Source organism: Malaclemys terrapin, chromosome 11, assembly GCF_027887155.1.
Source record: "Malaclemys terrapin pileata isolate rMalTer1 chromosome 11, rMalTer1.hap1, whole genome shotgun sequence".
In the NCBI taxonomy this organism is placed as follows: Eukaryota; Metazoa; Chordata; order Testudines; family Emydidae; genus Malaclemys; species Malaclemys terrapin.
In genome coordinates this window covers 75,034,306-75,048,762 of record NC_071515.1, presented here as the reverse complement: position 1 = coordinate 75,048,762, position 14,457 = coordinate 75,034,306, and the positions used below count along the sequence as shown (strand labels likewise).

The 14,457-nt window shown below is 49.3% G+C and overlaps 1 protein-coding gene across 9 annotated transcripts in view; it reads left to right on the top strand.

Moving 5' to 3' along the window:
- Positions 1 to 14,457, top strand: part of BIN1 (bridging integrator 1) — a 159,509-nt gene that overhangs the window by 132,197 nt on the left and 12,855 nt on the right. For 7 of the 9 annotated variants that reach the window (XM_054044721.1, XM_054044719.1, XM_054044718.1 and 4 more), the window contains 3 exons: positions 4,300 to 4,419; positions 11,411 to 11,545; positions 12,457 to 12,567. In XM_054044721.1, coding sequence (XP_053900696.1) covers positions 4,300 to 4,419; positions 11,411 to 11,545; positions 12,457 to 12,567 — 366 coding nt within the window. The remainder of the gene's footprint in view (positions 1 to 4,299; positions 4,420 to 11,410; positions 11,546 to 12,456; positions 12,568 to 14,457) is intronic. The other 2 variants (XM_054044725.1, XM_054044727.1) reach the window with 1 other exon arrangement.

Below are 14,457 nucleotides of genomic sequence, written 5' to 3'. Positions count from 1 at the left end.
GCAACGAGGTTTGCTACAGGGATAGGTTCCTGGGTTGGTGTTTCTGTGGTGTGGTGTGTAGTCACCAGCAACTACACACCACACCACAGAAACACCAACCCAGGAACCTATCCCTGTAGCAAACCTCGTTGCCTACTCTGTCCCCATGTCTACTCTGGCAACAGCATCAGAGGACCCAACCACATCAGCCACACCATCAGGGGCTCATTCACCTGCACATCCACTAATGTCATATATGCCATCATGTGCCAGCAATGCCCCTCTGCCATGTACATTGGCCAAACCGGACAGTCCCTCCGCAAAAGAATAAATGGACACAAATCGGACATCAGGAATGGTAACATACACAAGCCAGTAAGTGAACACTTCAATCTCCCTGGTCATTCTATCACAGATTTAAAAGTCACTGTCATTGAACAAAAAAACTTCAGAAACAGACTTCAAAGAGAAACAGCAGAACTAAAATTCATTTGCAAATTCAACACCATTAATCTGGGCTTGAATAGGGATTGGGAGTGGCTGGCTCACTACAGAAGCAGCTTTTCCTCTCCTGGAATTGACACCTCCTCATCTATTATTGGGAGTGGACTACATCCACCCTGATTGAATTGGCCTTGTCAACACTGGTTAACCACTTGTGAAGTAACTCCCTGCTCTCCATGTGTCTGTATATAATGCCTGCATCTGTAGCTTTCACTCTATGCATCCGAAGAAGTGAGGTTTATACTCACGAAAGCTTATGCCCAAATAAATCTGTTAGTCTTTAAGGTGCCACCAGACTCTTTGTTGTTTTTGTAGATACAGACTAACACGGCTACCCCCTGATACTCAGAACTATGCTGACAGAAACGGTTGCCTGGGGACAATTGTACCAGCAAGGGATCGCTGGAACATAAGGCACCCGGGCCACGCCCTTTCTTGCCCCAGCCCACTCGGCTACATTGAGAGCAGGGGGATGTCTGAGGCTGTGTCTACACTACACACCACTGGCTGCGGCATGTAGCTACACACTGCAGTGAAAGCTAGGCCATGTCCACACTGGTGTGTAGCTACACACTGCAGTGAAAGGCTCTGGCGGGGGGAGGCAGCTCCGTGCTGCCGGAGCCTTTCCATGTGGCAGTGGGACACTGCTAGAAAGAAGCTGTGTAGACAGAGGAGGTACTGCTTGGGCAGGTAGACAGCCGTGCGGGGTTTATACCTCAAAGGTTCAGATGTGGGTTTACTCACCTGAGCAGTACTTCACTGTCGACACCTTTGTTAACCCCCATACTGGCGGGTGTGCAGGGTCTGTACTCTACACACCGCTGTAAGGAGTGCGCCGTGTAGACGTACCGTGAGAGAGGGGAGCGTAGAGCCAGGTACACCAGGTTGAACCAACCTGGCTTCCCTAACTTTCCCCTTAAGGCAGGTGCCTGGTTTTTCTGCTGCCGCGTTGAATATTCTGGCAAGTAACCAGCTTGGTAGAACCTTGCCGTCACGTTTGAGGGGGTTGTCCCGAGACCTGCTGCTCCAGAGAGCAGTCTGGTGGACGCGCGCCGGAGTGTGTGTGAAGATGCTGATCGATAAAACAAAACAGAAAACCCATTCAGTAAGCAAAGCCTCCAAACCCGGGGAAAGCAAAAGCACCTCCCCATCTCTCTGTGACCCTACATGACTGCACTGTCCCTGGGCTGCTATCCTGAAAGTCCCTAAAATAGAGACGTAGGCAGGTGACATCCAAATGCCTTTTGCTGAAAGCCAACTTGATTCCATCCCCCGCTCATTATACACAGTTTCTGCAAATTAGCTGGCTGAGAAATCCATTGCTCGCCATGGGTTTCTTTTCACCTGTCCAAACAGACACACTTGGCCAAATGGATGTTGGTTGCTGTCAGTCCCTGTTACAAGCCCATTGAATTCAAATAATAAGTGGGAGTGAATCTAATTAAACAGGAGCAACCTGTGTAGCATTCCATGTGTTTGTGTTTGTTTACGTCAGAGCTGCGGTGGGAAGCATCTACATGGTGGTGATAGCTCAGCTATTCAAAATATCCATGGCATTGTAAGGCCATGAATGGAGTAGGCAGGAAACATTAGGAAGGAACTGATGGGCTAAAGAGTGTATGTTAAATTAGACCAGTAGGGTGGCTGGTGGTAAGTAATGTCTGTTGGCCCAAGGTAATTATTTTTCCGTTACTCCTGCTGTTATTAGCAAAACACTTACGGGATCTTGTAGGTTTAAGACTGGAAGCTGATTGGGCTTGGAGTTAAGAAAAATGGTGGTGCTTGCGCTGTGGGAATGCTGTGTACATCCCAGCTTGACTCATGGATAAATCCAAGTGCGTCAGGAGGGTTACTTGGCCAGGCCGTTAACTTGAGTGGTGTCTAGGAGACCCGAGGCATAAGAGCAGCAGAGAATGGGTTTGACCCAGACATGATGGGGAAAGAACATGCTGGATGCGTTGCTCTTGCGGTGAGATCTGCTGGCGAAGGTGTGTGTGCTTTCTCGGAGGATTCTGTTTCCCTCCACTCAGGAGGACTTGCCAGTCGAAGGGAGGGATGTGAGGAAAATACAGGGTGTAAACTTGCCCATGAGTGGAGGGGTGAGAGACCCTATGGACACAGCTGGGGCTCAGATCTGAGGCCTGACCTTGTTACGGGGGGATCCCTGCCTTGTGCTTTACTGAGCGTTTTGAAATTCAATGGATTCATTAAGTGGTAAAATCCGCAGTGATAACAATGTAGAAGGTCTGTCCCTTCCTGGCAGGCTCTCTGAGCCTCTGCCGAAGAGGTTGATGTTGCTTACTGTTCGTTTTAACGCCAGTTTGCTGTGCTGTGCTCATGTCCCACACCCACCCTCCTTTGCAGCTATCCAGTTTACGCGAAGCACAAACAGGGCCTCATTTTCCCCCTGAAGTTCTAGTGAGCAAGGCCGGATGGTGTGGGAGAGGCTAGCTAGTGCAGGAAGGTTGGGGGCACAAGCCTCTTGGCACAGAGTTCAAATCTTGTGTCCAGTTAGTCTTCACTGCGTTGGTTCTTGTTCATTCCAGAGCCATTAAGTTTGCAGAACTGGCAGTTTCTGCTCCAGAAAGGCCTGGTGCTGGACTAGCAGGAGGTGGTCGCATTCCCAGAGCTGTGAAAGGCCTCAGGGTTGGAATAGCAGGGTGGGAGCAGGGGCAGGGGGTTAGGCGTGAGGTGCATTGGCAAAATTGAGCAAAGGGAAAAACACGCCTGTTACCAGTCTTTAGTCCCTCCTGGAAGTCCGCGGGCGCTGAATTTAAACTTCCCAATTAAGGAAACCCTAGAATATGTTCTTGGGAGAAGGTTCATTATAATAGACACCCTCCTTACCTATCGATCCCAGTGAGAGAACCGGTTTTCTTTGCTTATCTGGGCTAACCTTGCTTTTCACATTTACTACAGTGTAATCCCCCTCCCCCAAATTGCTTTCTTGTCTATTCAGCTATCCGCTATCTCTCCCAAAGGCCAACGCCCCGACTGCATCAAACTGCACGGGGCTAGTCTGTTCAACCAAACCATCGCTGGGTATGCTTGGCCTTCTGAGCAATATTGGTGGTTGCTTGGGAGTGGCGTCATAGATTCCCTGCTAGCTGTGTTGATCCTCACGAAGTCTCCAATCACCAGGCACTTTCTCCTCCACAACACCATGTTGAGTTTCTTTTAATTAAAGTGATTCATCTTCCTAAGCAGCCGCTGCTGTAAACAAATGATGAAAAGCCATTCAGCTTCCTTCTCCATAATAGCTATAATAAACGATCCCGTGCATACCGCCTTGCTGGGCTAAAGCGCATTGCTCACACCGAGTTTTCTTGGCCGTCCTGTAAATTGAAACCTTGCTTCCTTTGAAGGGACAGTGAGTCACACACATCGCTGTAGTACAGTTGCTCGGGTTAGGAGACACAAGGGAACAATTAATAAGCTGGCCATATATATGGGTGTGTGTGGGTGTGTTCTGTGGGCTGGATTCTGTTCCCAGTTATACTAGGGTAAATCCAGAGTTGCTCTGTTGTCATTGTCCAGGACCACCGGAGTTACTCCGGATCTGCACCATTGTTATTGAGAATACACAGCAAGCAATGGAAAGATCATGAGATTTGCTGATGAAGTTGCCGCTCTGTTTCCATAATATGTTCAAGTGTTTGTTTGTAGTTCATCTGAATTGCAAATAGCTGTCCAGCCGATCTGTACCTCTGTGAATGTCTCATTTTCTGCTGTTCCCCCTTATTTACCATGCACTTCTCCTTTTTATCCACTGCCATCTTCCTCCTCTTCTCTCTGTCCCCCAATCCCAACCGCCAGCCTGAAAAGACTTCCTCGAGCAGCATGCAGTCCGTGGATCCGTGTCTTGCTGACAACCCTAGTGATAGCACATTTGCTGTGGACTGGCCCAGCCAGTCCACAGAGACCCAGCCAACCCAAGTAAGTGGAATCCAAGCCCAAGTCTATCCGGAATGTAGTGCTCACATGAGTATGGAGGGTGGGTGGGAGTGGTTCTAAGATCTGCAGGCTGGCAGCTGTGTTCTAGGACATGGAGAGCAGGAGGTCTAGATTCTGGTTATTATTGTGGTAGCACCTAGGAGCCCTAGTCACGGTCCAGGTCCCCATGACGCTAGGTGCTGCACAAACGCAGAACAAGACAATCCCTGCCCCAGTGAGCTTACAGTCTGAATACATGTGTTATGCTAGCTGTAACAGATTCTAATGACAGCACCCCATGCTTCAACTCTGTTCAGGGCAACCACTCTCCTGTTATGGCCTCACTACCCTTACTTTGCAAGGAACAAGTGCTCCCCCACTTTGGGAGATAACATTTGGGGAGGTTGAGGCACTAGGTCTGCTCCCCCTTTAAGCTGTAGCCAGTGGGGGTCAAATGGGAATGGGAGGTGACAGTAGGCACTGTAGAAGGATTCATGCACAGACCTGCCATTTTGGAGGGACCTACATTAAATTAGGGGCTGCTTTGTCTAGTGCTCCAAGTTCAAGAGGAGCAGCTGGGGGTCCTGAGTTCTCAGCCGGGCTCTGCTAGCGACTCGCTCTGTGATCTTCAGCTGATGGTTTAGCCTGTCTGCATGTCAGTCTCACCATCTCTAAAATAGGAATAATGCGCAGAGATGCAGGAGAGGACACAGCCCCACAGTGCACCACTGTGGGACAGCAGGGCCCAGCCTGTCCCTTAATGACTGGACAATGCTTTGAGGAGATTGTGAACGATCAGTGTCCTCCGCTCTATGGAAGGGGAAACGAGAATGACAATCCAGTCAGAAGCGGCTGTTTTGACAGACTGGCGCAGATTAGAACGGGAGGAATTCAGGTCCCATTTGAATGCACAGCAAAGTTCAGTGCTGTAAATTCTAGGCCTTCCCCACCGTTACAGGAATAAATCCCAAATGTTCGTATAACACAGTAGACCTTACCTCCCAGCAACTTCCTGCACCGAGAGCTTTCCAATAAGATGGGCATTCCCGGAGCAGTAACCTGCCTCATCAGACTGATACCCTCTGGGAGGTATCTACACAAGCACAACTTTTGCCAAGGTTCTGATCTCACAAAGAGCCCCACATGGGTGGGCCCCTCCGCCTGAAGCCCTATTGACTTCATTGGGACTTTGAATGGCTGCAGGGTTCTGTCTACACAGAGCTCATTGCACAATCTGTGCCGAAGAGAATTTACTCCATTCAGAATTCAGGAGTGCTTTGGAAAACCCCTGCATTCTATAGTACTCATAATAAACTTCTATCTGTAGAGAATATATAGAGTGTGTGTAAGTAGATAATTACCCTCATGTGCATTAGTGTATTTAGTAAATCTACATAGAAAGTATAAGTATGTATGTACTTTATATATTCATATACGTATACTGTGTGTGTATATAAATATATTTGTGCGTATATATTGTAACGTATACACAGATAGACACATAAAATATCTCCTCTGTTGTAGAGCTGTGTATAACCGATAGTAAATATCTACTGAAGATATTAAAACTAGTCACTGCAGTTTTCCTGGGAAGCATTTTGGTCCTAGCGCCGAGGACCCTTTTTGCACGTTCCTCTCTTGTGGAATTCAACAGTCCTTTAAAATCCAGGGCAGTTTCTTTTATGGTGGTGTCTGACCCTTAAGCAAACCACTGCTGGGCACTGGGGATCATGTCTCGTTGGCTCACTAGGTTCTTGTGACCCCCTCTGGTGGCATGGATTGTGTGGCTTAGCTGCCTGGCAGTTGCTTGCTGGTAGCTGTTCTTTAGGGATAGATAGTCTGAAAATGCAGGTCTGGAGGTTTCTAGATTAGCTGGACCCAGCTGTAGATTTTAGGCAATTTAGGGCATGCGTTCTTGTTGTGTTTCAAAATGGCATATACTTCGTACCAACTCACAGCCCCCAAATCTCTCTGAACATTCACACCTGAGAGGCAGTGGCTAGGCAGGGAGAAGTCGGTGAATATTTCTCTCTAGGCATATTGCATATTGGAGCTTTGTCCCTCCACCCCCTCCAGGAAGCGCAGAGCCTTATAACAAGAATATTGCTAACAAAACCCAAATCCATAACCTTGCAAGACATCGGAAGTCATGTTTGTGCGAGAATGATCACATGGATCTGTTTCTTCTCATATCAACGCCAGTGGGATCAAATCCTCATCTGGGGTAAATTGTTATAAGGGAGAGGAGGATCAGGCCCACTGGGACTATCTGTCTGAGTAAGTGTTGCAGGATTGGGCCCTCCAGTTTCCAGGGAGATGGGCTGGTTGTTTTCAGCCCAGGTATTGTGTGCGTGACTGAGTGTGTCATGAAGATGCATTTGATGCTATGAAGCATTTGGTCTTCCCCTATGCAGTGTGCGTGTGGGATGGAGAATTCAGTGAAGCATTCTATATCAGAGGCGTAGAAATGTAGTGCTAGAAAGACCTTCAAGAGGTCATCTAGTCCATCCATCCTCCCCACCTTCCTCCTTTCCCCCCTCCGGTAAGGAGGCAGGACCAAGTATACCTAGACCATCCCTGACAGATGTTTGTCCAACATGTTCTTAAAAATCTCCAATGACGGGGATTCCACAACCTCCTTAGGTAACCTGTCCCCGTATTTAAGCTGGAGCAAGGGAGATTTAGGGCAGATATTAGGAAAAACTATCTAAATCTAAGGATAGTTAAGCCAATTCTGTATCTGACCACCACACACACTCTCTCACTCACACACACACACACACACACACACACACACACACACACACACACACACTTTCAGGGTTACACAAACATTAAATATTCCGAGTAATATTGGTCCCTAGAAATTGCCTGTTAGGGGATTTTGCCTTTAGGAAACTTCCTATAAGAATTAAAACCCAGCCAAGTATTTGCAGATGACCCCTATTTATCGAACGGGCTGAAAATCACATAGGAATCCGGGTAATATCACTGACAATTTTTTTTCATTCTTACTCAGTCTGGCAGATTAACGGGATTCCCGTTTCTGCATCTTGTCCTGGATGGGCCAAATCCTCGGCTTGTGGAAATCAACATGGCTCCATGGAAGTCGATGTGGTGACATTGATTTACACCAGCTGTGCATCTGGCTCATAACCCTCAATCCAAGCCCTAGAATCCTAGAACCATAAGGTTAGAAGGGACCACAAGGGTCGTCTACTCTAACCCCCAGCCAGGATGCAGTATTTGGTGTGTCTAAACTATCCAAGACAGACGGCTGTCCAGCCTCCTTTTGAAAACCTCCGGTGAAGAAGCTTCCATGACTTCTGTAGCCAGTCTGTTCCATTGTCCTACTGTTCTTACCGTTAGGAAGTTTTTCCTGAGATTTAATCTACATCTGCTGTGCTGTAGTTTGATCCCATTGCCTCTTGTCCTGTCTTCTGTGGTAAGAGAGAACAGCTTTTCTCCATCTTTATTATGGCAGCCTTTCAAGTATTTGAAGACCGCTATCATGTCCCCCCTTAATCTCCTCTTTTTTCCAAACTAAACATACCCAGTTCCTTCAGCCTTTGCTCCTATGGCTTGCATTCCATCCCTGTGATCATCTTTGTCGCTCACCTCTGGATTCTTTCCAGTTTCTCCACATCCTTTCTATACCTTGGTGACCAAAACTGGACACAGTTCTCCAGCTGCGGCCTAACCAGCGCAGAGAAGAGTGGTTCTATCACCTCCCGTGACTTGCATGCCAGGCCTCTGTTAATGCAACCCAATATTGCGCTTGCTTTTTTTGCAACAGCATCGCATTGCCGACTCATGTCGAGGTTGTGATCCACCACAACTCCCAGGTCCTTCTCAGCAGTGCTGCTGCCAAGCCAGTTATCCCCCATTCTATATTTGTGCATTTGGTTTTTCTTCCCTAAGTGTGGCACCTCACATTTGTCGTTGTTGAATTTCATTGTGTTGTCTATAGCCCAGTTCTCCAATTTATCAAGACCCCTTTGAATTTTAGCTCTATCCTCCAAAGCGTTTGCAACACCCCATTGCTTTGTGTCATCTGCAAATATGATCAGTATGCTCTCTATTCCTACATCCAGGTAATTAATAACGATGTTAACCAACACTAGAACCAGGACAGATCCCTGTGGAAACCCACTTGAGACCTGCCAATCCGTCATCATTCCGTTAATAGTTACTCTTTGTTTGTGGCTGTTTAACAAATTATGTGTCCACTTAATGGTACGTCCAACAAGCCTACATTTCTCCAGCTTATTTATCAGAATGTCATGTAGGACTGTGTCAAAAGCCTTGCTGAAGTCCACGTCTATTATGTCCACCACATTCCCCCTATCCGCAAACCAGTTACCCTGTCAAAGAAGGCGATCAGGCTGGTTTGGCATGATTTGTTCTTAGTAAATCCACACTGGCAGCTAGTGATTACCTCTTCATCCTCCAGGTATTTACAATTAAATGTTTTATACATTGCTCTAGTAGCTTCCCAGGTATCGAAGCCAGGCTGACTGGTCTCTAGATGGGCACTGTGTTAGCCCTTCTCCAGTCTTCCAGGACCTCTCCCGTCATCCATAAGTTTGTAAATATTATTGCCAGTGGCTCTGAGATTTCTTCGGCTAATTCCTTCAGCACCCTGGGGTGAATAGCATCAGGCCCTGCTGATTTGAATTCATTCAGATTGGTCAGAAGATCTCGGACGTGTTCTTTTACTTCCCCTTTATTGTCTATGGTAAGTTCACTAGTCATCTGGTCACATGGTATTTTTTTTGTTTGAAGACTGAAGCGAAGTAGGCATTGAGCAGCTCTGCCTTCCTATCATCTTCCGTTACCAGCTCACCTTCTCCATTGAGCAATCGACCCAAACCATCCCTGATCTTTCTTTTTGTCTGACATATTGAAGAACCCATCTTGTTGTCTTGCCAGCTGTAACTCATTCTTTGCCTGGGCTTTCCTGATTTTGTCCCTAGACGCTCATGCTATTCCCATGTATAGTTCCTTGGTGACATGCCCCTCCTTCCATTTCCTGTATGTATCCCTTTGGGTTTTTAGATAGCTTAAAAGCTCCCTGTGCAGCCACCTTGGCCTCCTGTGGTTCTTCTGATCCTTCCTCTGTATCGGAATAGCTTGATGTTGAGCTTCTAGTATTACATCTTCTGAGAACCGCCAGCCCCCTTTGACTCCTTTTCTTCCTAATTAGTCTTCCCATGGGACCTTGCCTACTATTTCTCTGAGTCATTTGAGATCCACTTTTCTGAAGTCCTGTGTCCTTGTTTTGCTGTTCTCGTGTCCTCCTTTCCTTAGGATCTTGAATTCTATCCAATCATGATCACTTCCTCCCAAGTTCCCGACCACCTTCACAACTAATTCATCCCCGTTGGTCAAAACCAGATCCAAAATGGACGACCCCCGAGTTGTTTCTTCAACTTTCTAAATCAGAAAGTTGTCCCCTACACAGAGCTTGCAGGACATACTATGCTTTGCTGCATTAGTCTTCCAACAGATATCAAGGAAGTTAAAATCCCCCATTAATACTAGCTCAGGTGTGTTAGCTAATCTTGTTAATTGCTTATAGAATGACTCATCCACTTCTCCTCTTCCTGATTTGGTGGTCTATAATAGACCCCTACCATAACCTCACTACTGACCTTTTCCCCTTTTTATTGTCACCCAGAGACTCTCAGTAGGTCTGTCGCTCGCTTCTCTGTGGACCTCGAAGCAAGTGTATACATTCTTGACATACAGTGCAATGCCTCCTCTTTTCTCCCCCATACCTCTCCCACTGGAACAAGCTATATCCCTTCATGCTGGTACTGCAATCATGGGAGTTATCTCACCGACTTTCTGTAATGCCAATTAAGTCATCATTTTCTTCATACACCATGACTTCAGTTCATCCTGCTTCTTCCCCCAACTCCCTGCATTTGTGTACAAGCCTGGAAGATATTTTGCAGACTGCCCTGTTGCTTTTTTTTTTTTTTTTTTTTTTTTTTTAGGCCCTTCTCCAGAAATTTGCCCCTTTCCCTTGTCTTCATTACTTGAGCCTAGATGCGCATTGGCTGGATTTTTGTCACCATCCCCCATAAGACCTAGTTTAAAGCTCTCCTTATCAGGTTAGCCAGATGATGTCCAGAGATGCTCTTCCCAGTATTTGCTAGAGGGAGCCCATCCCAGCACAAAGAACAGGAGTACTTGTGGCACCTTAGAGACTAACACATTTATTAGAGCATAAGCTTTCGTGGACTACAGCCCACTTCTTCGGATGCATAGTCCACGAAAGCTTATGCTCTAATAAATGTGTTAGTCTCTAAGGTGCCACAAGTACTCCTGTTCTTTTTGCGGATACAGACTAACACGGCTGCTACTCTGAAACCTGTCATCCCAGCACAGTAATTCTCCTTCCTGGAACCATCAGCTGGTTGTCAAAGACGCCAAAGCCCTGTCACCAACACCACACATTGACTTCCACGATTCCGTTATAATTCCATAGAGATCTGTACCTGTTCTATATAGAGTGGATCAGAGTTTGCTCTTGGTTACACCTGGGTGAATTGGGGTAGCCCCAGTGACTGCAATGGAGCTCCTTTACTGGAGTAACTGAGAACAGTATTTGGCCCAGCAAATGAGAGCGTCAGGTCAGCTGGGCGTACCTCGTATGGTTGTCTCCTTTCCTGTGGCCGCATGCAGTCAAATAGTTCATTCTGTACTCGGGTAAAACTCCCATTAATTTCACTTGGCGCTTTACCTGAGGCTGGATGGAGTGGGAGCTACAGGCTAGCTAGACTGTGGAGAGGCAGGAAAACATAGGAGCAAGAATCATTTTCCTAATTACCAGGAGAGGGCAGCGGTGGACAGCGTCCATCTCCTTGATCTGGCTAGCTGTGATCTCTGCCTGGAGAGTGTAATCTTTAAATTGATCTCTTTTCCCATGCACAGACTCTCTCTCTAATGAGTGTAACTCTCTCCCCGGATGCCTCTTGTGTTGCAGCCAGCAGAAACCGCTCCTGCCAGTGCCGAGCCAGCTGGGAATGAAGCACCTCCTGCTAGTGCCGAAGCATCTGGGACAGAAGCCGCAGCTGGAGCTGAAGCACCTAAACCAGAAACTGACTCAGGATCTGCTCCTGTAAGAACGTAGGGAAGGTGGGGTCCTGTCCTCTCCCACCCCGCTCTCGTTTTGCAGGGGCAGCTGGGATGGAAAGAGGGCTGTGGAATGATCAGGCGTGGAAGCTGCCCTTGTGACTGGCATGCTCACGTTGTGTCCCTGTTCACAGGCCAGACATGCACTGGGTTTGTCTTGCGCGCTCGAGCCAAGGCCTTCGGGAGCAGATGAGGAACCTTCCTTCTCCCTCAGCCCCCTAACCCGCCCATGCCTCAAAGCCAAGCCAGTAGGAGTTGTGATAAGCTTGTTCGGGGGGGGACTGGTGTCCCCCGCCCACCTTTTGCTTCACACCCACTGACCTCCATCCCGCCCGAATCCCCGGACCTCTAACTCTTGCTGTGACCTCGAGCAAGTTGCTTCTCCTCACTGCCTCCATTTCCCAGTCTGTAAGAGGGGCGTTAGGCCGCTGGCCCACTCCACAGGGGTACTGCGAGGAGTGAGGAAACGTAAATGTCCCAGCAGCATGGCACCGTTGCACGTGTATTTCACTGCTGTGAGCGTGATGGGGCTCCCTAAATGTTCAGTATCGCAGCGCAGATACGAAATTCCCCGGAGAAGACAAAAATGTCCATATTGTCCCCCAAAAGGTAATCAAACCACCTTCATCGCCCAGCCTAAGTTCCTTACAAGCCCGGATCCCTCGATAGTATCTGCCCCCTTCTCTGCTTTCCCTTTTGCTCCAGTCAGGGCTATTAGCTGACATGGCCGAGCCTGCTTGGAAACCCCACTGGCAATCGGGGCTTGGGATCTGGGGCAGGCTGGGGCTGGATTTAGTGGGTCTCTGCAGCGGGGGAGCAGTTCGGACGCTCCTTTCTCAGTGTGGCTTTGTTCCCTTTCTCCCCTTCTCTTCCCCGCCTGCCCCCCACCCCACCCAGAGTTCCCTGCCTGCTGTTGTCGTGGAGACGTTCCCAGCCAACGTCAACGGCACCGAGGAGGGCAGCGCCCCCTCTGAAAGGGCCGACATGCCCCCGGGTTTCCTGTTTAAGGTAAGCGCATGCGGGGTGGGGGCTGATCCATCCCTGCGACCCACGTGCAGGAGGCGTTACACCCAGTGCTGTGACACCAGTGGCTCTGGGGCTGCTGGGGACAGTGGAATGGGAAAGCCACCAATGATGTGGGTTCCCTTAGACACCGGGCCAGATTCACTGCAGCCAGTGCAGGGGGCATCCTCTTTGGCCCCTCAGAGCTTTTGTTCTGCAGGGGGCAGGTTGGAGTCATGTCCGCCTCTCCCCATCCCAGGGGTAGGGGACGGGGAAAGCTCTAATCCCAGCAGGCTGAGCCTGACGGAGCTCTGCAGGTGGGAGAGACGTTGAATCAGTGCTTGGCTACACCAGTTGGTCCTCTTGACCGGGTGCCAGTTGCCATCTGGAGACGTGTGACAAGGCCCCGTTAAAGGCAGAACTCAGGCAGATAAACCACAGTCAGGCCTGAAAGTTCAGAGCTGCGTTTCCAACACCCCAGATTTCTAGGGTCAGTCAGATCTGGGGGTTTGGGGATCGTGATAAGAGTGAGCAGTGAAATAAGGCCCCAGATCGCAGCCGCTCCCGCGTTTGATGATGCTGGGATCTGGTTCAGCCCCAAATTGTGGGGTGACTTCTGACCTGCAGGCATTTTCTGTGCCCTAGGCTAAGGCGGGTGTCAGAAACTCACAGCCTCTCTTTAAAGGGGATCTGTGCCCTTTGGAGGTAAGAATAGGGTGACCATATTTCCCAAAGGGAAAATGGGACACCCGTGGGGTTAGTCCAAGGCCTCCCCACCCCCACGGGGCTGGCCCCAGCTGTTCGCCCAAGGTGCTCCCCCCAGACTGTCACTGGTCACTCGAACCCTGCCAGCCCCCCACTCGAAGCTGTTGCTGGTCACTTGAACGCTGCCGGCCCCCAACTTGAGGTGGTCACTACTCACTGGTCATTTGAACCCTGCCAGCCTCCAGTCAGGCTGTCACTGGTCACTCGAACCCTGCAGGCCCCCCACACGAGGCTGTCGCTGGTCACTTGAACGCTGCTGGCCCCCAACTTGAGGTGGTTACTACTCACTGGTCATTTGAACCCTGCTGGCCTCCAGTCAGGCTGTCACTGGTCACTCGAACCCTGCAGGCCCCCCACACGAGGCTGTCACTCAAGCCCTGCTGACCGGGTCGCTGGAACCCTGCCCTGCCGCCTCCCCCACCCCCGCCCCCACTCAAGACTGTCGCTGGTTGCCGGTCCCCCATGCACTGAAACCCTTCCTCTCCCACCCTCCAAGCCAGCCTGCCCCCCCTACCCCCCTAGGGCTGGCATCTCCACTCTCCCACCCACACGTTCCTCCCCACAGCACCCCACTTTTTTGACAAAAGTGGCCATTTATCCCATGTGCTCTTGCCAATTTGATCACTCGGCAAGAACAAACAGGACAAATGCCCTCTTTTGCCAAAAAAATCGGGACGTCTGGGACAGGGCTTAAAAAAGGGGCTGTCCCGGCCCAGATGAGACCTATGGTCACCCTAGGTAAGAACAGCTATTGTGGACTCCAATGCCCTGACTCCCTTGGCCCAAGTCACTCGTTTGCCTTAAACAGCGAACTCAGCCTGGGTCTAGAAGCAGAAACCCGTCTACACCAGAGCAGCTGGGTCTGAGCAGTTCATTTCTGGGGGAGGCAGAGCGACTGCCTGTAAGTGATAGAGAAACAGAGATGGGAGGGACAAAGGCCCAGATCCTCAAAGGGACATAGTGCCGAACTCCCTTTGAAATCAGTGGGGATTGGGCACCTCCATTACTTTGAGGAGCTGGTCTGAAATGGCTGGGATAAAACGAGCTCGAAGAAACGGGAATCGCAGAGATTTGAAAATTCTGCACAAGGTTCCGCGTGCCTTGTCCCGCCTTTGGAGAGCTGGGCGGGTG